Source organism: Protopterus annectens, chromosome 8.part0, assembly GCF_019279795.1.
Source record: "Protopterus annectens isolate FY-2018-M chromosome 8.part0, PAN1.0, whole genome shotgun sequence".
NCBI classification, from domain to species: domain Eukaryota; kingdom Metazoa; phylum Chordata; order Ceratodontiformes; family Protopteridae; genus Protopterus; species Protopterus annectens.
Window position 1 is genome coordinate 523464433 of NC_056741.1, and position 27879 is coordinate 523492311.

The window sequence follows — 27879 nt, forward strand, 5'->3', positions numbered from 1 at the left end:
AAAACAATGGAGCTCTGCCAGCTGCTCCAAACAACAGCAAGTTCTATAGTCTCTAAAGCATGGACTAAGTTAAATACGGCCCTGTCTACTGCCCTGGGATGTTTAAAGAGCAAGTCTGGGTGTTTCCAAGCCAAAATAGCATGCGTAAGCTGAAATTCTAGTTAGGATGGTAGAGTTAATTATTTGCAAGCTGTTACCCTTCTTCCCAATATGGGCATTTAAACCTCATAGGAAGAAAGCCTCAAGAGGTTCCCTATTATGAGATCACAAATGCAGTTTGTCGAATGTGTCTTGATCGAAATGAAAAGAGCGAAAAGGCAAAACAGCGAAGCAGCTTTTCAGCGAATTCTTTCCCTGGGAAAGAATTCGCTTAGCCGCTTTCATTACTTTGCCATTTTCGGCACTGTAGTGCGATCTCAGAGTTGGTATATTTAAGTAGGGGACAAAGCCCCCCACATTATGTAATGTTTTAAAGGTTTTTTTTTTTGATTTTTTTCCCTTGGAAAATATTGCTATTCTGAGGTTTTGACGTTGTAAGCTTTCGCTTACATGAGGTCGATTAATTATCATTCGCTTTTGTAAGCTTGCGATAATATAATATAGACCCCTCGAGAGGCTGAAAAAGAAGGGGGTCATCGGTTAGTGATACATATGCTCCTGCTACTTCACCATTTGTCCAACTCTGAGACAACAGCTTTGGTCCCTCTGGCTCCCCAGTCCAATGACAGACAGATGGATTCTCAAAGCTAATGGTAGATGGGAATGATCTCCACTCATCTCACTTGTGAGAGGCAACTACATATCTGTGAAGGTGGGAAATATGCCCCAAGCATGCTGCAAGCTGAAGGCAACACTACACATAAGAAACTTGTACAATTTACTTTTCTTTGTGCCTAATAGAACATAACCTAATAAGTACAAAAATACACCCTTAGTCAGTACAACCTAGTGTCAGCAAACTCAAATGCAACACCGTGGAAATGAAAATGCAACCTCTGGATGCAGAAAGAATAAATGGGATGTTTATTAACTTTAATGGCAAAGTAAGGTTTCATGGACATGAAAAGGAACAAACGGAAAAGGCTTCTCAGGCTGCACTACAATTCTCAGAACTCCTGCCTGGGGATTCAAAAGCCTGCTACCAACAATCAGATAAAGTTGAAAATTCAAGCTTAATGAGTACTGACCAAATCCTGGGATACACTCCTCAGAATGGTCGACTGAGGCCTCTTCTACCAATCTTCTTTTGTGTTCAGCAGACATGACGCTCTCTCAGAAACATATGCAGCAATCTACAGCTGATACAAGGAAGAAAGTCAACAAATTCACTAGCTGTAGCTTTGGTTGGTGTTCCACATCAAACTCGCCTGCCTTTTCCTTCCATTCAAGCTAATGATTGGATTATGTATGGTAGAATCGCAGCGTTTTTTTTCTGCTGGTAAACTAACCAGGTGGCCAGATGCAAAACAAGCCCTCCCCAGCCATTCAGGTCCCACTTCTGTGCACCCTGGCCCTCCTTAAAAATGTTTAATATATATATATATATATATATATATATATATATATATATATATATATATATATTAATTTCGTCTTTTAAATTGTAGCATGCTGCTTGCCACAAATGCAGTAAACAGATGCTGCAGTTTATACCTTGTCTGCACAGAGTGCTACAGCACTCAGGTTTTACTTAAAAATAAGACTTTTTTTTATTTTAAATTGTAGCAAGCAGTTACTACAGTTTAGAATACATACAAAGCGCTACAATGGTCAGGTTAGATCACAAAGGCAATACAGTCTTTTAAAAAAAACAATACTGCATTACAGATTAGGACTGGCTGATCGCCTCCCCCAACACTTTGCGCCCAGGGCATTTGTCCCTCTTACTCTGCCCTAGCTACACTACTGATGCAAGGAACTCTACTGCCAATTCCTGAGCTGTTTTCCCACCAATGTACCCATTTTGCTCATACAGAAGCAGGACATGAGCTCAACACTTTTCCTTTACCTGACAAATGGCCTGAAGACCTGCCACACAGGGTACTCAAGCGTAATGTTCAACTTGCATATTTTTTTCTTTTCACTGGCAGTTGAAACAATGTTAAGTGGAACACTTGTGGTTACTAGTTTTTAGAAGTAAATGCTGGAACTTTCCTAAAAAAAGCTCATTTCGCAGAAATCCAAATTCCATGAATGGTAAGACAGACTTGGGCAGAGTGAGGCCAGTACAGCCTCTTTATCCACTGCAAGAGAATATGGAGTGCACAGTCAGGAAGTACAAGAATTTTTTTGGAACAGAAGAAAAACAGTGCACGAACTGCAGGGTGCTCAGGACATTTCAGCTCTTATCCAATGTAGAATTTCTCTCATAGCAATTATCACTCCCTTTTTGGACTCATGCAATTAAGATGACAAATTATTCAACACAGCACTTTCCTCATTTTATAAGACATCACTTGGTCCAACACTCAAAATCTGAACTAATACAATGTAAAAATGTCACTCTCATATACAATTAACAACATATAAAATGGGCAGTTTCATAAACATAAGCATCTCTCCTGTTTAGAAGCATTTATAAAGAACTGCACTTCTGTCATAATATTTAAAGCAACTCGTACTTCACTCTCTTCTTCCTTGGCAAGCTATTTAAAGGTAAGGATACAAATGTGTGTCTTTTTTCGTTAACTTTTTATTATTCTTTTTATCTGAACTGTAAAAAATAAATCATTGTGGTTCACTTTTAAGGTAGTAAAACCTCACTTTGTGTTGAGTTCAGATTAAAAACATGTAACATCTCTTCCAACAGAAAATGCTTTTGAATAGCTCCAGATGTTAAGCTGCATAAAGCAGAGAACTTTCAAGCAATATCACTTAGATGTCAAACTTTCCTGAGACAGCAATGCACATCTCAGAACTCCAGTATAGTGAACTCAAGAGAATTCATCAGAAAATTACTGAAGTGGTGCTGAGGTACTAGTTTCCATTAAATACTTATTGCCTTACAAGCTTCTTTGTTTTCCATTAGTCAGAGTATACTTTCTTTATCAACACCCCAATCCAAGTTGTAAGGAAGCATCACCAAAGCTACATTTTGAAATTAAGTACTGCCAACTGTTCTGCAAAATCTGCACAGTGCTGACAAGATGGCTTGTTTCCACTTAGTCCAAATATTTTACTGGTTATATTCAACTTCCCCTACATCAGACTTGATATCTGCCAGGCAACTGAAAGGAAGAACCAGACCAGCCTCTGTGATGCATTTCTCACTTGCATATCTTTCAGGAGCCAGAAATGTGAATGTAAAACAATTATGATGCCACAGTTTCCAATGCTATATCAGAATGCTGCTCCATTGTCTCCAACACTGTGGTTTCTGAACCTTGTAGATCCTCTGTTGTTAGAATGACAGTATCAGCTGCAACCTCTGAGACTTCTTCAACAACAGTCACTTCAGTACCATTTGTCTGCTGTCTTGCCATGGCCTCTAGTTTCAAACGGTACTGCTCAGCTTCTTGCTCTTTCTTTAAAAGCTGCTGTCGGTACTCCTGAGCCTTGCGGTTTGCCTCCTGTAACTGCTTCTGTAGCAACTCTCTCTCCTTTCCTTCAATGCACTCCTGCAAAAGAAAACAGACACCCATATGTTATGTTCCTATTGAAAAAATTGAGTTCATAAGCAAACAGGATTTGCCTGTTTTAATTAGTATAAAAATAGCATCTATGAATGCAAAATGTAGATCAGCACTGATAACAAATAGTATTAAGACTGTAAGAGAGAGGTAGGGAGACAGAAGTATGCGGTAGTCTACAATATACCATTCTGTGAACAGCAACTATAAGTTGTAGTGGTATGCTAAGCTCAAGAACTGTTTTGAGTTTCACTGCTGGTTTCATGTATACAGCCCTCTTTTCCCTGGTAAGAATCTGGTGGTAGGGAGTTGGTCCTAGGGGTGTGATCTATCCTCTCCCCAAGGGAACACCCCCTTTCTCCTGTAGGCAGGTCCCCTGAGCTTTACCTCAGCTATCTCTTAATGGGATATGTTCTTCTGCAAGCTGGGTTCTCCTTTGTTACTGGTGTGAATGCACCATAATGCTAACAGCTCAGCAGGCTGAAACTCCTCTAAGGTAACACCAAGGACCTCCGCTAGGGTTTATCATTGTGTTTCATCAGAATCCTCACAATAACCCTCTGCCCAATAGAATGAGTGAGCAGAGAGTGGCCACTTACTCCCATTCTCCTGGGTCAGTACCTACAGCCTCCCAAGTTACCACTCAAACTCAGGTTGTCTGCACTGTAGTCTGGGCTTTATTCCCTGGCTTTGCAAACAAACTATTAACATTTTCTGAAAATAATATCATAACATAGACTTTAATCAATTACGTTTGCAGGAAAATATTATGGACTTGTGCCAAAAAGAGAAAAGACAGCATCCACTGGATGCCAATCATCATGGGCAAGCATAAAGCAAAAATTAGTATAACAAAGGCTTGGAAGTTACCAACAACTAGGTAGGACTGTTAATAAATATATGCAGGGAAAGACAAAAGAGAGGCAACAGCTTTCTGCAACTGTGAGGAAAAGCTTAAAAACTATTTAAAGTGTAGGAAGTTCACCAATATCTAGTTTAAGCAAAAAGGTAAAATACTCTCCAAAGACAACAGAGCTTCAATCTGAAGAACATTGCAAATCTGTTAAAAATGTAGCACACAAACAATACGTTGCTCAACCATTTAAATAATCAGACATAACTATTTTAACCATGTGAATAATCAAACATGGCCCCTGAGTCACACATTCTCTGAACTGACATGCCTTGATTCTGAACTTCAGTGCCGAGTAAAATTATATGTCAACATAAAAAGGCCAATGACAGCAAAATTAATCACATTCTACTATGGGAAGTGGAGTTTACAGACAAGAAAGAAAAAGATGTCAAGTCTTGGATTACACTAAACATTCTACATCTATAAGGCATGAAACAAACAGATTTTCCTACTTCTGGAAGCTTTCAACTAAAGGTGTCTTGCAGTAAAGTTTGTAAACAAAATAACTCCTCTTAAGTACAAAATGCTGACTGTTCCTGTCTTCCTTTTAACAAAGCAGCAGGCACAAAAACTGAGCAGTTCACTGAAAACTACTACTCTTCAGTGACAAAATTTGTTTACACAATTCATAACTAGATATAAATCTTGGAACATACAAGAGTCGATACAGACGCCAAGTTAAAAGTGTCCACCATGGTTTCAGGTCATACCTGTGGATTATCAGTTGTGCTAATATAACATTACATGCACATGTATAGTACTTCACACTGAAACTGTTAGCATACTAATGAAATTCTATCAATTCTAAATAATCCTTAATTCTGAAGGAAAACCATTCCTGCACAGATTTCATAAGGGTAGATCAAATACGGTTTTCTTTGTGGCGAGTAGGATGGACATATTTTATATACATATCACTTAAGATATCACTAAGAGTTGGTGTGGGCCTTCTAGATTACAAATTACACTGACAGAGAAGGACTGATCAGTCCAGGTACCAGACTGAGTAACGCTTTATTATGACAAGTATTTTAATTTAGTATTTAGACATTTCAAAGTTTAACTTTGGTGTTTTATACTATTTGAGCGAGCCTATTTTTATATACCAATTGTACTGATATAGTTAATACATTAGTAGGTTAAAGGCAAAGTTTTATGAATGACTACCTGTGTTACAAATAAAGATGTCTGGTTTAGAAGAAAAATTGAAAGCTGCTTTTTATTTTTATAAAAATGTGCAAACTTTGTGCCAATCTGAAATTAAATATTGTAAACACACCCTGTGATATAATGCATTTAAAGGTACAGTGTTCTTAATAAAATGTTTATGTTAGCTTAATAAATGCCAGTAACAAATGTTCAAGTACAGTTAACTGTGTACCTTGTGTAACAGTACTACATCAAAGCAATATCAGTATAACAGGGAAAAACACCTGTACTGGATGTTTGTGTGCTCAAAACTGGGTGGAGATGCAACACCCCTGTAATTGCTTAACCAGTGGATGCTAGTCCATGACCTTGCCCTCCTCAAGGAAAAGGTGGACAAAAATAGTTGGTGTGTGCTCTGATCCAGGAACAACTGAGGTCACAAACCTATATGGTGTTTAATATTGGTGAAGAAGACCCATATATTGATCGAGTGTGGTAGCATTGGTTAATATAACACTCAGAGAAACTTGTCCATCTGACAGAATAAGTCTACCTAGTAACTTCAATTGCTTCTGAAACTCCAGATTAACAGAATAAGTGCATCTAAAAGAGACACGCTTAATGTGGAATACTGGAAGAGTTTTCTGCATTGTCATAGACCTGACAACCTCAAAATATGCCTTTGTTGGCCACCATGGTGGGACAAGAATTCATTCCAGTGGTCTTCCCTGAACACTAAAATGACAAGTGGCATTAAAGAGAACAAACTCCCCCCTTGTCCTGCGGCATCCATGAGAAAAAGGAAAGAACTGTATTTTCTTGTTTATGAAAACAAACTGATCTCCAGATTCCCCCTCACTTCTGGAAGATCCAAGTTAGGCATGGTTTATGAATATGTAACTTAAGGAAAGGCATGGAAGAGCAGCTCAGAGTATGCCGGCACATTCACTTCCATATGGAATATAAACCACTGAGAGCTCTATGACCCACTGCCTCACTGCAGAAAGAACACAATCTTGCTTGTTTAGGTACTCCAGGATAGAAGGCATTTCACAGTGAATTAAGAAGGAGCCCCAAATACATAACTGTCTCTGGGACAATTAAAAAGAAAGGGAAATGTTCCTGCATAAAATCCAAGGTGTCATCAAACAACGTCTCCAAGTAGGAAGGCTGAGGAAAATAGTCTCATTATCATGTTGACACTGTGTTCCCAAAGTAACCACATAACTAGAGCTCTGAAGAGCTGAGCAAAGTGCTGTACTGAGTCAGCAAAGCACCAGGCTTCAGTACTTGCAGTGGGCTTGAGTGCAGGAATGAGAAGACTACCAGAGGGCTGACATGTCCACTACATTATGGCCTGTTGACATGAGTTTAACATAAATAGAAGATCCATGACCATGTGTTGGCCTTGCAACCACTAGTACCATGCAGTCAACTACAACACCCACAACCTTTGGCATGCAATATGCATCAAGAGCACAAGACTCGCACACACATTAATACTAAGCCTAAACTATTAACTCAAAAGATATGGGGAATGTTTATTATTTTGTGTGTGTGTGTGTGTGTGTGTGTGTGTGTGTGTGTGTGTGTGTGCATGCACACACACATGCACACACACACGCACGCACACATAAAGAAAAGGAAAAGAAAAGAGAAAGGAGAGGCGGAAGGTGGGTAAAAACCCTACCACCAGCGAAAACTTCAGGAGATGACTACTTGAGAAGGGAAGGAAGGTTACCACTACAGATACGGAAAAACTTAAAACCTAACTAGGAGAGAGAAAAGGTTATTAAATAAGAGAAAAATAAATGAAAAAATTGACAACTGACTGGAAGCTCAGAATCATGTCTGTGGTGGAAGAGGGCAAATTATATCTAAGAGTTTGAAGAGGAGCGAGGCACTATGGGAGAGGGAGGAGGTTGAGGTTCGGAATATATGTCTGGAAGAAATGGCCGAGTCAGATCTGAAGACCCATTCATGATGCATAATGAAATGGACACCATCAGATCAGGATGTTACTACAATTCTGAATGGTGTTCTGATTTTTGGATGGTTGTTTCAGGGAGCTTACTGTGGAAACTAACAACATGGCCACAGAGAATTTTACCAATATTCTGCCTTTAACACTTATTGCATGGGTTCTTTTCTTGGACACTGAATTTACAACTATTAAGTGTTGAAGAGCATATGAATGCAGTCAGTGAAAGCTACGAAAGTGGAAATTACAATGAAATGAACACTAAAACTACTTTGTTATTTTGAGTTTACTTTCAAAAATATTAAAATAAGAACCCAGTGGATGAAGGATGTACAAGTGGATGTTATGGATGCAGTTTACTTTCAAAAATCTTAAAATAAAAACATAGTGTTAACTTTTTCGGACATCGATTAGAGCAAGATAAAAGGGTCCCCAACAGGGTACTTGGTTTTAGACGTTTTCTGCTGAAATTCACCTTCTGCTAGCAACCGACCAGCACTGGTGCGAACTGCTTCTGCTACGAGCTCCACGGCAAGAAAGACTGATGTAATGACGCCAGCTGCCTTGCTTTATAGCACTGACGACCTGACGTCAGACTACAGGCGACGGCAGCCTGCACACAAAAACATTGACTCTGGTATTCTGGCCGATGGAGGGCTACTACAGAAGGGATAACCCAAAGGTGATGACTGCAACACAGTGAGACACGAAGTACAGTTGTGTACACTTACCATAAATGTAGATGTTAGAGTGTACTCACTGTTGCAGTCATCACACTTGGGTTATCTGCCTGCAGATAGCCCTCAGTCAGCCCGAATACCAGAGTCTTGGGATTTCTGTGTTGGATGCTGTCGCTTCTTCCATGATGTCAGGTCGTCAGGGGCATAAAACATGCAGGCAACGCCATTACATCCGTTTTTCTTGCCCCAGATGTCAGGAGCCCCCAAAATAGGAAGCAATTACATGGTGTGGAACACCCCCGTAAAAAGTAAATACCATTGTTATAAGATATGGCCAAAAAAAAAAAAAAAAAAAAAAAGGATAGGTATAAAGTATAAAGTCAGGGGGCTGGAGGGACGGAAACCAGGACTGCAACAGTGAATACACTCGAAAATCTACATTTATGGTAAGTGTATACAACTGTACTATGTTCTTCGTGTTTCACTGTTGCAGTCATCACACTTGGGTTGATTCCCAAAGCTGAGGAAGGGTGGAGGCAGTCAAGAAGCATTGGGGCTGGCTAGGAGGCCTTGTAAGACTGCTGTGGCAAATCCAGCTCTGGATTTAGAAAAGATAGGTAAGTGGTAATGCTTGGTGAAGGTGTGTACAGAACTCCAGGTTGCAGCTTCCAGGATGTCCATGGTAGGGACTCCCCTGAGAAATGCTGTAGAGGTTGAGGTAGCCCTAGTGGAATGAGTTCTGATCCCCTGTGGGGTAGGTTTTCCATAGTGTTTGTAGCAGAAATTGATGCAGTGTGCTATCCATTTAGAAATGGTTTGCTTTGAAATGGCCTTGCCCTCTGCCCCTGTAGCAAAGCTGACTAGCAGCTGGTCAGATTTTCGGAAAGGTTAAGTCCTGTCCAGGTAGAACCTAAGCTGCCTGTGCACATCCAGGGAGTGCAGGATCCTTGACCCCTTTATTCTGAGGATTAGGGAAAAAGGTTGGCAAATGAATGGATTGGTTTAAAGCCACACTAAATACCACCTTGGGTATAAATGATGGGTTAGTCCTGAGGGAAACCCTGTCCGCATGGAAGATAATGAAGGGTTCCACGGCCATAAGGGCCTGCAATTCAGACAGTCTTCTTGCTGAAGTGATGTTTAGAAGTAAGGCTGTTTTCCGAGAGAGGAATTTTAACTCTGCTGTAGCTGCAGGTTCAAGGGGAGGAAGCGTGAGCTTCTCCAGTACAAAGTTAAGGTCCCAGACTGGAGTGGGAGGTCTCCTCGGGGATTCTTAAATTTTTGGCTCCTCTCAGGAACTGTTTGACCAGAGGGTGAGAGAAGAGGGGTGGCTCAGTAATGTAATGAGCTAAGATGGCAGAGGCATGAACCTTAATTGAAGAGAAGGATAGGCCTTTGTGGAGCAGTTATGTTAGGTAATTTAGTATTTGAGGTACGTTGGGTATGGTTGTGTCCATTCCCTGAGACGGACTCAGTATCTTTTCCACTTTTCTGAATAGGATTTCCTAGTACTAGGCCTCCTTGCCTCAAGGATGACATCCAGCACCTGTTTAATTTGGGTTGCTGGTGATGTGTTCAGGGGATGAGCCAGGCTGCTAGGTTCAGGGTTTGCAACCGAGGATGCAAAATCTGGCCCTCCTTCTGGGACAGTAGGGAAGGGGTCTGAGGCAGGTGCCATGGTGGCACTACTGTCAGACTGCGCAAAAATGGGTACCAGTGCTGGCGTGGCCTGTCTGGTGCAATCAGGATTGTCCTTGGCTTGTCCTGTCTAATCTTTAGTAGAACCTTCGAGAGGAGGGGCAGAGGGGGAAAGGCATAAATTGCGAGGTTTTCCCATGTAAAGGACAGGGCATCCACTTTCCATGCTTGGCTGTGGGGAGTTCTGGTGCAATATTTGTTCAACTGATAGTTCTGCGGGGAAGCAAAGCAGTCAAACTCTGGTGCCCCACACCTGTGGATCAGAAGCTTGAATGATTTGGGTTCCAGTTTCCACTCTTGTGGGTCCATTAGATTTCTGCTTAAGTCGTCTGCCAGTGAATTTAGTTTGCCTGGTAGGAATTGAACTTGCAAGTGCACTTGATTGCTCAAGGCTGTGTTCCACAGAGCCATGGCTAACATGCAGAGTGGGTAGGAATGGGTTCCCCCTGCTTGTTTATGTACCACATAACTGTGGTGTTGTCTGTCTTTATCAATAGTTGCCCTGAAAGAATAAGGTATTTGAAGGCTGTCAGTGCATTCTGTACAGCTAACATTTCTTTTTGATTGATATGCAGGTGCATTTGTTTTGGGCTCCATTTGCCTTGAATGCATTTTCCTGCCATGTGAGCCCCCCCATGCATAGTCTGATGCATCTGTTGTTAGGGTTTGTGTGGTGGGGCTTGAGTGAAACGGGGTCTGTTGTTGTGGTAGCAGGCCCCTGCCCACTAAAGGAACTCTGTCCTTAGGCAAGGAATGGTAGAAATCATTGTTTCCATGTCCTGAGAATGTTGATACCAGGGACTTTAAGTACCATTGAAGTTTCCTCATATGCAGTCTTGCATATGGAATTAGTTGAATGCAAGAGGCCATGAACCCTAGGGCTTGCAGTATTTTTCTTGCAGATAGCTGGGTTTGGGTGGCCAGTAGATTGAAGTAGTTTGTCAAATAAATCTGTTTTTCTGGAGTGAGGAATGCCATCTGGGAAGTTGTGTTCAAGCTTGCGCCTAGGAATACAATCTTTTGGCTGGGTACCGTATGCGATTTCTTTTGGTTGACGGTAAACCCCAGTGAAGTTAGAAGTCTCTTTACAAATGTCAGGTGCTGAAGCAGCAATTCCTGACTGTCCGTCTGAATCAGGCAATCATCCAAGTATGGGTAAATTTGAATTTGTCTCTGCCTGCAATATGCAATGGCTGGAGCTAGGCATTTTGTGAATATCCTGGGTACAGTACGTACACCAAAGGGAAGTGCAGAGAACTGATAGTGCATAGAGCCTGCTCTGAAATGTATATATTTCCTGCAAGATTCCCTTATGGGAATGTGCAGATAAGCTTCTTTTAAGTCTAGGGTGGCTAGCCAGGAGTCCTTGGATAACATAGGAAGCAGTTGTTGGAGAGTAAGCATTTTGAATCTTGGAACCACCAGGAAGGTGTTGAGAATAGACAGATCCAGGTTACGGCACCAAAAGTTTTCTTTTCTGGGTGCCAGAAACAGTCTGGAGTAAAAACCTTGTCCTCTTTGCTCTGCTGGGACAGGTTGAATAGCTCTGATACTGAGAAGAGAAAGCACTTGCTTTTGGGCCTCTGCCCACTTTTTTGGGGGAGGTCTGGCTATCCGCTTGGGGTTGGCAGTGAGTGGAAGTAGAATCTGTATCCTTGGGATACAATGTTCAAGACCCATCTGTCCTGGGTAATGTACTCCCAGTTTTTTGCGTGCAGGGATAGTTTTCCTCCTAAGGGTGCAAGTATTTGGGCAAGGCTTGGAAGGATGAAGGACAAGTCATTGTGAACTTTTTCTATAGGATGGTGGCTTACTACTCCCTGTTTCTGAGGTGGGAGCACTCTACCCTGAGACTGTAGTCTTGGTGGTCTGCTGCCCCTTGGTTTGGACTGAGAAGGTCTGAGAGGGACTGGAAAGACCAGTTTTTAGAAGGCCAATGCCTACTGAATCTAGGTGGCTGTATCTGTAGGAAATCTTTAACAGTTTGCATAGATTTAGCTGTTTCCTCCATCTTTTTGAGGACGACTTCTGCTTTAGTGCCAAACAGACGTTCATGGTTTAATGGAGCATCTAGTAATTTTGCTTTGACATGGTCTGGCAAGATTTGTTCCTTAAGCCAAGCATGCCTTCTAAGAACAGACCCAGTAACAGCAGCCCTGCAAGATGGTTCTAAGGCATCAAAACCACATTGCAAACTATGTTTTCCAACTTGGTTAGCAGAATGCATTAACTCTTGTAAATCTTTATGTTCTGCACAATCAGGAATCAACATAATTTTCTGTTTAATTAGTTCCATGATATGTTGCTGATACTTTAATATGTGAAGCTGGCAATTTAAAGCCCTGATGGCAAGAGTAGCAGAGGTATATACCTTCTTACCCAATCTGTCTAAAGCCCTAGAATCCCTGTCCGAAGGGTTAGGGTTTTTGGCTGTAGTAGCCTTAATGCCTTTAGGTCCCTGGGAAATGGGTCTCTGAATCCGCAGTAGGATTCGTAAATAGGAATTTGTGAGAGTCAGGTACTCTGTAGTACCTGTCAGATTTCCTGGGAGCTGGTGGCAAAGTATCAGGGGTAAGACTGGATTCCATGAAGACATCCTCTACAATTTCCAGAACAGGAGGGATAGCTAGAGGCCTGTGCTGAGGCAAGTTTAAAAATTCCCTGAGTCTCTTTTTGGACTGTGTGTAGTCCTGGCACTCCCAGCGGAAATGCTCTCAGAGTATGCAGGGTTTCACCGAAAGAAAAATCCTCTGGTGGGGAAGCAAAGGGAATAGAATCCTCTGCATCAGAATCCTCACAGGTATACAAAGGTATGCCCTGGTAATCAGAAGGATCAGAGTCATCGGACTCATGATCTGAAGAATCAGAAGGAAAATCAGTTATTGGTCTTTTGGAAGGGGAAGGCTGGCTTCCCCTAATTAAAGTAATAAAGGTCGTCAGCCATTCTAAGCATTTGTTTCTGTGGCATGGGGGCCTGAGAATGCGCTTTTTTGTCGGTTTCCTAGGCATAGTGCGAACTCTGGGCTTGAGAAATTCGGTATTTTTGGTTTGAAACGAAGTAGTCGGTTTAATATGAACATTGGAAGGCCTGAATACACCCTCAGAAGCCGTGCCTGCACAGCGGCTCTGGACCCATCCAAGGCAGAGACATCCACAGGTTCCATAGTCGACGAAGCATCTCGTGGCATACCGGACTCCGAATGGGTCTCAGTAGAGGCCTGCGAATTTGAAGAAGTGGGTATCAGGGGCTGCAAAAGCGCCAGAGTACTGGCGGACTGGCGACTAACTTAGCAGAAGCGTCACTGGCAGGTTTTGGAACTATGTGGTCTGTCTCTGTCTTTATCCTTATGTTTTTTCGGAAGATCGGTAGTCGGATAGCTTATCAAAGCCATTTCGGAATACGGAGAACAAGAGCGAAAGAATTTAGCAACAAAAATAGCCCAATGACTAATAGTTTGGGCGTTGAACAGGGCACAAAACCAACAGCAAGGAACGCCGTGGTCTGGGCCTAAACAGGTGATGCAGTAAGAATGAAAATATCTGTGAGGCATTTGCTTTCCACAGGCAAAACAATTATTAATTTTTTCTGACATTGGTTAGAGCAAGAAAAAAGGATCCCCAACAGGGTACTCCTCTTTTAGAAGACTTCAGGTCTGAAACTCGAAAAATGAAAATTTCAGGAGGCGGCTGACCTTCACTTGCAAACTGCTTCTGCTTTGGGCTCCGCTCGGCAAGAACAGCTGATTTAATGGCGTCAGCTGCATGTTTTATTTCCCCGACGACCTGACTTCATGGAAACAGCTACAACATCCGATGCAGAAATCCCAAGACTCTGGTATTCGGGCCGACTGAGGGCTACTTGCAGGCAGATAACCCAAGTTGTGGTATAAGTTCCTGTGTTGCCCATATCCTTACTTGGATAGGAGGAAGTTTCTCTGTTCACCAGTGAGAGTGGGGAGCTTTGAGCAGCCTATCTGTCCCTGGAGGAGTGGTCTCAGCCCAGCAGCTAGCAGCTTATTGACCATTTTGGGCTAATTACTATCTCTTTCAAGTTCCCTGCCTTAAAACCCGTATTTGCGCGATTTTGCGCATCGCACAACTTCGCGCAGCGCTGTTTAAGCAGTTTTAAACTATTCCCGGCTCCACAAAGTCTGCTCTTCAATTTTTCCCTTAGAACTAGTCAAACTCTCAAAATAAGCACTCAATCTTCATTCTACAGCCCAGCACTTGCGCAAATTTCTCAGTAAGCACTAACAAACTTTAGCACTACACCCCCTTATACTATCCAGAAGTACAAGGCTCCCTATTCGTCCATTCCGGACAATCAATAAATCAGTTCTTTAAACTATCCAGACATGTCCAAAGCGCAGTTTCAGGTATACTCTACAGTCCAGCTGGTGAATCTGGGAATCTTGAGGCAATGTTACAATTGCCTTATGTACACAGACAACCCTCTCCTCCTTCCAACAAACTCAAATATATGTGAGAGATGCAACTATACAGCCAAACTGGAGGCCGAGCTCTCTCAACCCAAGACTGGCACAGTCAGTCAGGTGGAGAAGGAAACCACTCGCACCACACAACCAGTCTCACATAGACCAATCGCACCAGAAAACAAGACACAAACTCACAAAAACATACTCGGAGGCTCTAAATAAAAATCTGCCAAAGCAACAGAGACCTCCAAAGCAGACATCCAAGCAACCGCTACCCCACAACAAATTTCACGTATCACATACTTCACAAAGTCAGTGTGCCACGCAGTCGAAGCCACTAAGGCTAAATAACACACCTAATACACTAGTAATTGGAGACTCTATTGTCAGGTACACGGACGTCCCACTCACCAGACTGAACAAGGAGAAGGTCACTATAAGCTGCCTGTCCAGTGCCAGGATCCTCCACATAACAGAAGCACTCAGGTCTCTCCACAGCAGGTACAAATATGACTCTGTCATTGTCCATATTGGTGTGAATGACCTGAGACATACCTCCCTGGACTACATGAAAAGAGAGACATAGAGGAGCTCTCTGATCATGTAGCCCAGGCCGGTATAACCCTGACCCTGAGGAGCATCTTGCCCTCACCAAGAATGATGCTACAGTATAAAGACAAAATGATCAATTTTAACAATTGGCTAAGCTATTGGTGTCATTCAAAGGGGATCCAGTGTCTGTCAGCCTGGGATGACATGCTCGACAAGCCACGTTGCTTCACCAGGGATGACTTGCACCTGTCACCCTTAGGCTTTCGAATACTGGCTAAGGCTCTTGCCACCCCCATAGTGCCTTTTTTAGGCAAGGCTCAAAAGACAAACCCACCTCCATAGACAATACCAGAAGCAAAAAAACTAAGGATAATGCTACTCAACGCCAGAAGTCTAAACCTCAAGAAGCACGCACTCGAGGCACTCCTCAGTATGGAGAAAATCGATATCTGTGCAGTAACAAAAACCTGGTTCAAGGCCCCAGAGAGCACCCCAGCACTACCAGGATTCAACTCATACCATTCTTTTCGGCCCCAGAACTCAGACCGAAATACTAAAGGCGGGGAGTATCCATTTTCATCAAGGATACACACACCTCCAGGTTAGTGGCACTGCACGAGGCAGCGGAAACCATCCATGTGCAACTAACAGTAGGTAAAACTGCTTTTCTTTTTGTAGCCTGCTACAGATCACCCACCTTGTCTCAGGACCCCCACTCGGCATTCCTGAGAACATTGGAGAATATGAAGGTCTCACCAAACACCATGATATTGGGTGATTTCAACTACCCAAACATTGACTGGGAAAACTACTTAAGTCCCACCTCCTTCACCCAACGGTTCCTGGAGTTTATAAACTCAAATGCCATGGAACAACTGGTCACCACTCCCACAAGAGGGGACAACATACTGGACTTGGTCATCACCAACATGGGGGCTTAATGTTCCACACCAGAGGTAAACCCCTCATTGGTAAGATCAGACCATAAACTAATCACAATGGACATCCACATCCCGACCCCACCCCCAGCCAAGGAAACCACTGTGAAAAATTTCTCAAAAGCAAACTTCACACTTCTCAGGACCGAGGTGGAAAGTTTCAAAGTCAATAACCAAAAGAAATTGCCTAGGCACCACAATGAGAGCTCGCAACTCAGCTGGAAACCAAGATTTATTGAAGTACAACAAAATAAAGATGAATAAAGGTGTGGTTTTACACACCTCAGAAAATCCCAAGAATTTTTGAGGACTGCGTCCCCAGTATATGACAAGGTCTTGAGTTTGTCATCCACAAATGCAGCCAGAGGTGTGGTAATAGAACCCTCCGCTGAAACAATTAACCTAAGCGGTGGATCCGTGGGATTTTTGTGAACCTTGGGTATACCGAAAACTGTCGGTACCCGGGGTTGTTGGTTGAACAAAAAATTGAATTGTTCTTGACTAATAGAACCTTCCAACAGTAAATCTTGTAACATCAAATGTATTTTGCTTTTAGCTATATTAACCTCATTAATTGATGCCTTAGAGTATTTACTAGTCTCGTGTAAAGAATCCCTCATCTTTGATTCATAAATAATATTGTCCATAATCCCACGGATCCACCGCTTAGGTTAATTGTTTCAGCGGAGGGTTCTATTACCACACCTCTGGCTGAATTTGTGGATGACAAACTCAAGACCTTGTCATATACTGGGGACGCAGTCCTCAAAGATTCTTGGGATTTTCTGAGGTGTGTAAAACCACACCTTTATTCATCTTTATTTTGTTGTACTTCAATAAATCTTGGTTTCCAGCTGAGTTGTGAGCTCTCATTGTGGTGCCTAGGCAATTTCTTTTGGTTATTGGTTTTATTCATTGCCTTCATCTCGATTTTTTGGTTTTTGCTTTGGATGCGATGGCTGACACCACGGAAGCAGCAACTGATATGGAGCCTCGTTCTGACACCAGAGGTGAACTAAGAAAGGTCATCGGGCAGCTTTCACAGTTGGTGGAGCTTCTCACTCCAGTGTGTTATTCTCTCGTTGGCGTGTCCTCTGAACGGAGGACTGCTTCTCAGAAGGATTTACCACCTCGAGGTACAGGACAGCGAGATTCCTGCCTTAATACTTGTTTACTTAACGAAGCTAGTGGTTCCGTTTTACCTGGGAGTCAATCCTTTGCAGATTTTCCGAGACTTTTGCGTACTGACAATTCTCAAGCAGGCAGCAATGGAAAATCATTCGCGGTCCCAGCAGAAGGCTCTACGGAAGTTTTTAACCAAGGTGACTTTAATAAAAAGCAACCAAACCTTGATTTTCAAGGCTTTTTAAAGAAAAATTATGATATACAAGGTGTTACTTCCAACAATAAGACTAATGCTGTTAAAACTTATAGGCAAAGCCTTGATGATTTATATTTTTTTCTTGACAAATATAAAAGATTGGAATGTGACTGTAACTATCTCAAAGAATGCCTTAACAAGCAAGTTGTGCCCAAGGGCCTAAGGCTTTCTAAGTTTCCTAACAAAGTTGAAGAAGGGTCTGAATTTCATTTAAATTTAATTAAGATATTTGACCAGTGTGGTTTTGAAGTTATTAAAGCAATTTTAAAAGAAAATGGGAAGGTGATGGCAGGTATTTTAGAAGAAATGGAGACTATTAATGACCAGATAGTTAATGATCTTTTATTTCAGGTAGAAAAAGAAAAACAACAGTATCACAACATTTTTTTACAAATTGATTCTGACTGCATTATTAACATGGACAGGAAACGGGGTAAGTTAGCAAGGGACCTTAAAGAATACAAGGACCAAGTAGCATATCCAAAACCCAGGTCTTTTTTTAGGTATCAAGATCCTAAGACTACTAGGGACCAAGTGGGTCATCAATTATACACTTTTGATCAGGAAAAAAGGGGAGACTTTATAGATACTCCCTTCCAAGACGAAGAGTGCCCTTTAGACCAGGGACCCCTGCTTCGCCGATCCAATCAGATCCGCAACCAGAACCAGAATTACTACAACCAGAGGGGCTACAACAAGAGGTAAATGGCAGTTACACTATTACCCGGGAGGGCAATATTTTAGAGCTTCATAACTACAAGATTTTTAATTACAGTAACATTGAGGTACACCCTAAACATTTTCAGCTCTTTTCCAAAGGGTTCAAATTTGTACCAAATAGGAAAGCCAGCATTCCTAGATCTATTATAGACCTTAAATTATTTCAGAGGAAACAAAATTTACACTTATTGTTTAATGGGCAAGAAACGGTTACAACTTCTAATCCTGTTCTCAAAAGTAAAAGTGTTTTTAATCCCCCCCTTCATCCTCAATTGAGGAATTTTGGTAACTTGTTGGAAAGAGAGATAAGGAATACCATAGCGGCACACTATGTGAATTCTAATTTAACTCAGGTGGAGAAAAAATTGTTAAATGATTTAAAACACGATGGTAATTTGAGGGTGATGCATCCTGATAAGGGTGGGGGGACGGTCCTTATGGACAATATTATTTATGAATCAAAGATGAGGGATTCTTTACATGAGACTAGTAAATACTCTAAGGCATCAATTAATGAGGTTAATATAGCTAAAAGCAAAATACATTTGATGTTACAAGATTTACTGTTGGAAGGTTCTATTAGTCAAGAACAATTCAATTTTTTGTTCAACCAACAACCCCGGGTACCGACAGTTTTCGGTATACCCAAGGTTCACAAAAATCCCACTGATCCACCGCTTAGGTTAATTGTTTCAGCGGAGGGTTCTATTACCACACCTCTGGCTGCATTTGTGGATGACAAACTCAAGACCTTGTCATATACTGGGGACGCAGTCCTCAAAGATTCTTGGGATTTTCTGAGGTGTGTAAAACCACACCTTTATTCATCTTTATTTTGTTGTACTTCAATAAATCTTGGTTTCCAGCTGAGTTGCGAGCTCTCATTGTGGTGCCTAGGCAATTTCTTTTGGTTATTGGTTTTATTCATTGCCTTCATCTCGATTTCAAAGTTTCAAAGTCCCTGGGCTAATGGAAAATGCTACCCAAACCACAGAATCCTTTACAAATACACTCTATGAGCACCTACAGGAATGCATGGATCGTGCCATCCCAAGTAAAACCAAGACTCACTCCTCCAAAAACAGGACACCAGTCTGGTGGACCCCGGCCATAAATAAGCTATACAAGAGAAGGAGGAAACTATTACATGATAAGACAAAATCCCAAAAAGGGAAGGCATCCCTGATTAGTACTAGCAAGAAACTTCGATCCCTCAAAATCATCAAAGGCTAGCTTTGAAAGAAAAATCGCCAAAGATTCTAAAGATAATCACAAGGTGTTCTTTAGCTACGTCAAGAATCTGGGTGGCAACTTTCAGATCTGCTCTGAGCTGGTGCAAAATGGCACAAAATACACTGAACCCAATGACATTGCCAACATCCTGGCGGACAGGTTCAGTTCAAACGTTACCCCCCCCTCCCCCCCCCAAAAGGGCCAGTGCCTATCTCAGAAGAATGCAGTCCCCCAAACATCACAGACACACAGGTGAAAGCAGCCCTCTCCAAACTAAAAAACACAGCATTAACGGGACCAGATGGTATCCCGGGCTGCGTCTTGCACAAGCTCCAAAATGAACTAAATCCTCACATAAATTCACTGTTCCAACTCAGCCTTACCACAGGTTATGTACCCAAAGAATGGTGTACAACAACAGTGACCCTGCTCCACAAAGGTGGTGCCACAACAGATCCCGGGAACTATCGCCCTATAAGCCTGACTAGCCTGGTCTGCAAGGCTATGGAGCGCATCATCATGGATCTCATAAACAAAGACATTGGGAACCTCCAAACACTGGACCCTACCCAATTCGGCTTTGTTAAAGGCAGATCTTGCGTCTTAAAACTAGTTGACTTCTTCGAAATAGTAACCAAAGCCATAGATGAGGGAAAGGTAGTCCACACAGCCTACTTGGACCTCGCAAAGGCCTTCAACACAATACCCCACTCTGGCATCATAAATAAGCTTACCAGCTTAAATATTAACCCATATGTCACAAGATGGGTTGCAAACTGGCTCAGGGATAGAACTCACATGGTCAGAGTCGCGGGTGCCATGTCCGACTCTAAACCTGTTACAAGTGGCATCCCACAGGGCTCAGTCCTGGGACCCCTCTTGTTCGGTATATACTTCTATGAGGTACAGGCAAACACGGGAGGACTGTGGCTTGCCAAGTTCGCAGATGATTTCAAACTGGGAGCCATAATCGACTCACCAGCTGACACAAGCATCCTCCAGAGGGGCCTTACAGAGACGGATACCTGGTGTCAGAACCATGGCCTCAAGCTAAATGCCAAAAAGTGCATAGTCATCCCCTTTGGGAAAAACAAAGTGCCCACAAACTACCACATAGGAGGTAATAGTGCCACTAAGTCCGGAAGAAGTAATTAGGGATCTGGGGACCCAAGTAGACTGTAACCTCTCCTTTGACAATCACATTGCCAAAGTGGTTAGAAAAATCTTTTATATAGCGCACCTAATAACAAAAGGGTTCACATCTAGATCAAGAGAGGTCATTGTGCCCCTCTACTCATCGCTCATCAGGCCCATAATTGAGTACAATGCCCCATTTGGGATGTACCTTACCAGACACCTGCAACAGCTGGAGACACCTCAAAAATACCTCACCAAGAGGATTGTGGGCCTCAAACAGATGTCCTATGCAGCTTGACTAAAGAAACTCCAGCTCTACTCAGTCGCTTACCGCCTACTCAGAGGCGATCTCTGCCTGACGTACAAGTCCATGTCTAACCCGGAATTGTTGGACATGCTCCACCTCAAGAAAACCAAATCCATTAGAACTACACGCTCCAGGGATATAAACCTTAGCACAACAATAAATAGGACATGCTGGAGGGATAGATTCATATCCTAAAGGCTTCCCTCGCTCTGGAATAGAATCCCAGCCCATGTTACGCAGAGCCCCTCGCTGATCCTCTTCAAGAGAAATCTTGATGAGTGGATGGTAAATCGTAAATTTACTCCTGGGATCACTTCTATGGCCCTGCTGAACAGAGGCTCAGGAATCTAGTCTAAAAGGGAGGCGAACCAACACATTCTGGCTAGGCTTATAAATGCCCTAGGCCAGATAGCCTAGTACCTACCTATGAACCTAAGTGTGATGACTGCAACAGTGAAACACGAAGAACATCATCCCATTTTCAGCAGAGGCCTGGGGAGAAAAGCCCCACATATAGTACAATACAAATACAGTATAATCCAATACAATAAAGATTACATTAGAAATACTATACAAAAAAGGTTGAAAGAACAAAATGCTACAAGATGTTGTAATATAGTACTAAACATCTACACAATTTTATACAGTTACAGCATTACAGACGATAACAGTCACTGTCATCATACATGATGTAGATAGTGAACAAAAAAAGGTACGTAGGTAGTGCAGTGTGTGACACTGAAGTTCATGCAAAATAGAATGTTAGTTTCAGTTAGGAAAACAGCAGCCAGAAAGTTAGTGATGCAGGCATATAGAGAGAGAGAGTTAAGAAGAATAGATGCAATAAAACCTGAGCAGTAGCTTAAGGATATGGTATAGAAGCAGGGAAGGAATTAGAAGAACTTTAGGATCTTGCAGTTTGTGAGGGATTGAAATGTGACAGAAGAGGAAGACATGAGCATTAAGCAAGCTTTATGCAGGAGCAGAGCCATGTATCTGTGATATTTTCTTTTTTAAAGAGGCTTTGAAATGAGTTAGGCCAGGCATAGACCTGGTAGGCAGAGGTAGTGAACTCCAATGTATAGAGACAGAGTATGAATACAAAGTGTGACCATGTTTTCTTGTGGGTTTTGAGACTGCTAAGAGATTTTTGTCTTCTGATCGTAGGGCTCAATTAGGTGTGTAAAGTGTGACTAAATTGGCTAGTGAAGGGCAGGCAGTAGGCTTGAAAATAAGGTTGTGCAAGGTAGATAGCTGAATAAAGGCAAGTTGGTTGGGCAGTTCAAGCCAGTTTAATTCTAAGAGTGGTTTACAGTGGTGTGTGTGATATTTAGAGTTTGTGGCAAACTTTGCAACTTTGTTGTACCACTGGTCCAACTTGCTTAAGTAGAATTTCGTAAAGTTAGTTAAGATAGGGGCAACATACAGGAGAGAGGGAAGTAAAAATGTTTTTGCAAGGGTATTTTTGGCTGCTGCAGTAAATAAATGTTTGTTTCTATACAACAGTCCCACTTTTTGATGAGTTTTCTATATATTTTGCTGTATATGGGGGTCATAGGTTCACAGGTTGGTACTAGGCTATCAGCCCTAGGGCCTATACAAGCCTAGCCATAACAATTCCTGGGCTATTTCTTCCCACATTATTTACTTCCCTGGACCCCTGTCTAGCAGAGCGACTGACGTGATCCCTGGGATGAATTTTGTTTCTCCCATCCAATCGTCAAGGTTCCTTTTGAAGAGGGCCAAAGAGGCACTCTGCTTGACATGCATGCGCAATCTATTCCAGAGTCTGGGGAGTCTCTGGGTCAGGAACCTATCCTTTCAGCATGTTTTGTTTATTGTGATGACAAGGTTTAGATCCCTGGAGCGTGTGGCTCTGAGGGATTGGGATTTCTTTAAGTGTAGCATGTCCAACAGCTCTGGGTTTGACATGGTCTTGTACGTTAAGCAGAGATCGCCTCTGAGTAGACGATATGCGACAAGAGTATAGCTGGAGTTTTTTAAGGCGGCCAGCATCAAATGAAAGTTTATTGTCAATGATAACACCTAGAAGTTTGGTTTCCTGCACAATTTCTATGGTAGTTTTGTCAGATGAAAGGATGTTGAAATGATCAGTGACAGGGGAGGTGTTTTTGGGATGAAAGAGTACTAGCTTTGTCTTCTTTGGATTAAGAAAGAGTTGGGCATTTCTTAGCCGGGATTTGACTGCTGTAAAGGACTGTTGAGCTTTTGAGAGCAGTTCTGGTAGTGATTGAGCAGTGTAGATTATGGTGGAATCTTCAGCAAAGGGGTGCAATGAGGATGACTTAGCTCTTCAACCTGGGAGTTCTCTGTAGAAACTTTGGGATCAAAGGAATTGGGGGGGTATACATAAAGGAGACCAGGGGGGCCAATCATGAAGGAGATCATCCCTCGGTCTTTACACCTGTGGGGGAATTAGAGCAATGTAGCTGCTGCACTTGTTGTTCTGGGTAGAAGGCAAAGCGATCACAAAATGGTTGGCCCCACCTATGGAAAATCATTTTTGCGACTGTCTGATTGAGGGACCAGTCATGAGGTAGTAGAATGTAGCTGCTCAGCTTGTCTGTTAGCACACTGGACTTCCCCAAATGTGCATTGCTATCAGAAAATAGTTTGAACACGTTGCTCACTACCATATCTTGAGCGCTTCTCGACATAGGGGACACAACCTGGGTTGCTCCTTGTTTGCCCTCCACTGAAATGTCTGTTTATATCACAATCATTCTGGAAGGGACAGCATTCCTGAAATGCTTCAAATGCCAAAAGCACTGCTCTCACATAGACATGCAAATTTGCCTTTTTGGGATCACTTGCCTTGGACCGTCTTCCCTAAGTAATGCCCCCCCCCAACTGGGAAGCATCCATGGTCACTATGGCTTTGGGCTGAGAGGAGACAAATAAATGGCCTTGTAAAACCGGATCTGACCGAATCCACCACATCAGACCCCTTTTGCATATGTTGCTGATTCGTATCAGGGAAGATGCTGAAAAAAAGAATTGACCACTGGGAGGCCAGCATCCAATGAAAGATTCTCATGTGAAATCTAGCCAAAGGGACTAGTGCTAGTGTTGCCACTGATGACCTGTTGCCTGACGGACCAAGCAGGCTGAAACTCTGGTACTGAAAACTATCTTTTTCATTTATGCTATTATTGTCTGAACTCTGGGGAGAGGAAGTGAGGCTACTGAAGATTTTGTGTCGAGTAGTGCCCCTATGAACTTTAGAGTCTGACTTGGCTCTAGTTGAGATTTTTTGTAATTTACAGTTACTTCTAGTAGAATACAAGTTAAGTTTGGATCACCTTTTCTCTTGCTATGATGAGCTGATGCCTGGCCGGGGCGGATATGAGCCAGTAATCTAAGCATGGAAACACTCAGAATCCCTGCAGTCTCAAGTGAGCTGCTACTACAGCCATGCATTTGGTAAACAGCCTGGGGGCTGTGGTGAGACCAAAGGGCAGATCTCTGAATTGATAACGACTGGCCCTCAGCAGGAAGCCTAAGAACCTTTTGAACTGTCTGTTCATATTTATGTGCTAATACGCATCCTGAAGTTCTATTCAGCACATCCAATCGTCCTTCTCCAGACAATGGACTGAACCGTGACCATCCGGAACTTGGTCTTTCAAACGGATTTGTTTACGATGCTGTGATCCAGAAGTGGTCTGCAGTCTCCTGTTTTCTCTGGCACTAAAAAGAAAGTACAGTTGTGTACACTTACCATAAATGTAGATGTTAGAGTGTATTTACTGTTGCAGTCATCACACTTGGGTTATCCTGCCAGGGTAGCCCTCAGTTGGCTCAAACACCAGAGGCTTAGTATTTCTGCGTTGGTGTCAGAAAAATATGTATTAATGTGTGTGCTTAATGTTGATTAAAAACTAAATAAGTTAACACGTTTTTCATTCTATTTTATATGCACTATTTTATATACAGTTGAGTTTCATATGAGACTAAAAGATGCTTTTTGAAACTGCAGTGTGCTTTCTGAAACTTGCAAGATGCCCTCTGACCTAGTAATTGCTAGCACAGCAATATTCATGTTTATGCCTTTTGGAAATGTATTTGAGAAGCAGGTGATTATCTGCTAGGTCAGGAAGAAATGAATGAACAATGCTATATTCTGTAATGTAATAATTTTGAACAATCAGCTCTGTTCGAAGTATGAGAACATGCACAGCTTCAAAAGTTAGAGATAACATAGACAAAGGACTGTTGGAGAAATGAACTGCAATCTATACTTGCTTTGTGCTCAAATTAGCCATAGTACCTTGAACGGTAACATTGCATATATCTAACCGGTGGTAGCCAAGGCCACGTTGTTTTTCTTCGGAAGTTTCTCACAAAAATTGATAGTACAAGCAGAATATTGTAAAAACAATCACTACGAAATGATGATGACAAAACTTGTGATTCACTACGTCAGCGTGGTAGGCAATGTCTTATTAGAAAATGTATAAAAATGCTTGCATTTCCTGATTCTAGTCAGACAAACTCTGTATTAGCACGTTTTTGTCTCCTTGCTGCAAGATTAAAGTGCCTTAACCTGAACCTACCGTGTATTGATCATTTTTAAAGTATATTTTTCCTTTGACAGTTTGGTCCTTAGAGCCGGAAACATATCTCTCACTCTGGCTCAGGTCAGAATTGGGCCCGGTGGCATGCGCCCGTATGGAGAAGTGGCCACATTGGCTCTTCTGCTTTGAAAGACCTCCGACTGAATTGTCATTCGAAAGAGGCCAGCCACTGTTTTTGATCTGGGATTGGAGGACGAGTCAACCTTCCGGTGGGATCAAGACATGGAGGGTCAGGTAAGGAGGAATTTACCTTTTTCTGTTTTAGATCAGGGACTTGTTACAGTATTATTGTTTTGTCAGGGAGATTTGCATGTGCAGATCAGGGACAAAAAAATTGCTGTCTTGTCATAGATCAGGGAAACAGAATAGGTAGGCAGTTATTCTAGATAAACTGTGAAAAGGTGTAAATCATGGTACCACGCGATAAAAAGGGTTACGTAACAATTTCTAACTTAGCTAAGGGAGCATGGGAAATCAGTGCACAAAAAGTTCCCGAGACCCGTCCTTAACCGAAGACGCGAAATATATGCAATTACAGCGTGCCGATAATGTTAGGTATTATACAAAATGGGTTAATAAATACAAATTTGACGGTAATTTAGATAAACCTTCACTTATTAAACTTGTTAGACAACTTAAAACAGACGCAAAAGGTCAGCTAAAAAAGCAACGACAATTAGGAGTACCTCAGGCACACAGGTGGCTTGAGAAAGCAAACCGCAGGGAACAAAAGATTAAAAATTCAAAAGCAATGTTCTTAGATAAAGAAGACAATAACTTGGTAATAGCAACGGCCTCTCCGCCCCCTCCACTTCCCTTACCAGAATATGAAGCGAGTGGACAAGCTGATCCACCTCCGCTATACCCAGCTGTTCCTGCAAAACCAAAACCGTTTCTCAGAGATCCTATCGAGACCAGGTCTCGAGCACGCAACTTAAGAGGGGATATTGAATTATATGAAATGAATAAAAATTCACGAGCTATGAGTGAAGAAGAGATATGTCCACTCATAGAAGTACCAAATCCACAGGCAGGACAAGACCCAACTCTTCTAGTATATAGACCGTGGACACCGGAAGACATCCGGAAAGCCACAGAGGGAATTCCCCATCCAAAAGTTAATTTTAGAAAATTCTTAGAAGACTTACAGGGCATGAGGTTAAGTTACCATTTGAATGGAGAGGAAGTAGAGAAAGTAGTTAGACAAATCATAGGTCCAGATTGGCACATGATCAGTGGCAACTGGAATCCCCGTGACGCAGAGCTTAGACCACTCCCACATAGTAATGCAGAACTGGACAACAGAGTGAAAGGTCTGACAGACTGAATCTCTGAGAAATGGAAGCCTAGAGCTGATTGGACTTGCATTAATCAATGCATACAACAAGAAGGTGAAACTGTTGATAGATATTATGCCAGATTATTAGAATGTTTTAATAACCATTGTGGAATGCAGGTACCTGAAGACCAAACACATGATTCCCCATATGAGCAACAGCTAAAGAATGCATTTTTAAAAGGCAGTATTGCACCTATTAGCAGCTTTATTACAAAGCACATGGTAGATCATCGTACAAGTAGATTACAGTCATTACTTGAATATGCAAGACATGCCGAAAGGCATTTTAATAGCAAAAAGAAAAAGAAAACAAGTATTTGCAGTAGAAGATGGATCAGAAGTCTTTGTAGTGCAAACTGGGAAGAAGGGTAAGAAGAATACACAGGGAAACAAACAATCTGATAAACAATCAGAGGACTTTGAAGAGAGAAAGAAAAGGGGTGAATGTTTTAAATGCGGGAAAAAGGGACATTTAGCAAGGGATTGCAGGCAAAATAAAAAGGTAACCACAGAAGACAAAGAGGGTGAGGAATGACTATATGGTAGTCAAGAATCACTGGATAAGAATAAACAAGAAAAGACAAGCGCAAATGTGATAGAAGGGGTAGAGGATGTGATAGAAGAGGTAGAGGATGTGCATGAAATCACAGACAATGAAGAAAATGAAATTTTGGACTTAGCACTATTGAGCCTAGAGCTCTACTTAGCAGACACAAAACCGGAAGTTACACTTCTGGTAGAGGGGGGGGGGGGTTAAATTCCTGTGTGACTCAGGGGCTTCACGGACCCTGATACATCCTTTCAAAACTACCAGGAAATTCAGAATCACTTGACTACATATTAGTGAAAGCAACTAATGGACAGCTGTATCGGGAGCCACTCTCCCACAACATAGCGATAACTGACCCAGTTTCAGGGATGACCCAGAAAAGCAAAATTGTTGTTTCTGCAAAATGCCCAGTGAATCTCTTGGGCAGAGACCTAATGCAGATATTTGATATAGCCGTAGTTCCAACTATGCAGGGTATGAAAGCACAGCGACAAATGGATACTTTTGTAGTGCGACTGGAGGGTGAAACATTTTATTGGTACAGCCAGGACTTAGTTACGACTGGTCCAGGGGCAGTAACCGAAGAACTGATGAACGTAGCCATCAGTAAATCCCCCTCCCTTGACACTGATAAA

At 42.2% G+C, this 27879-nt stretch overlaps 1 protein-coding gene across 3 annotated transcripts in view; it reads right to left on the reverse strand.

The window, feature by feature from the left end:
- Nucleotides 1-2672: 2672 nt before the first annotated feature.
- The window catches only part of GABPB2 (GA binding protein transcription factor subunit beta 2), a 1188026-nt gene continuing 1162819 nt past the window's right edge, over nucleotides 2673-27879 (reverse strand). For all 3 annotated transcript variants that reach the window (XM_044080023.1, XM_044080025.1, XM_044080024.1), the window contains exon 9: nucleotides 2673-3617. In XM_044080023.1, the coding sequence (XP_043935958.1) occupies nucleotides 3312-3617 (306 nt within the window). In that variant the 3' untranslated portion in view covers nucleotides 2673-3311. The remainder of the gene's footprint in view (nucleotides 3618-27879) is intronic.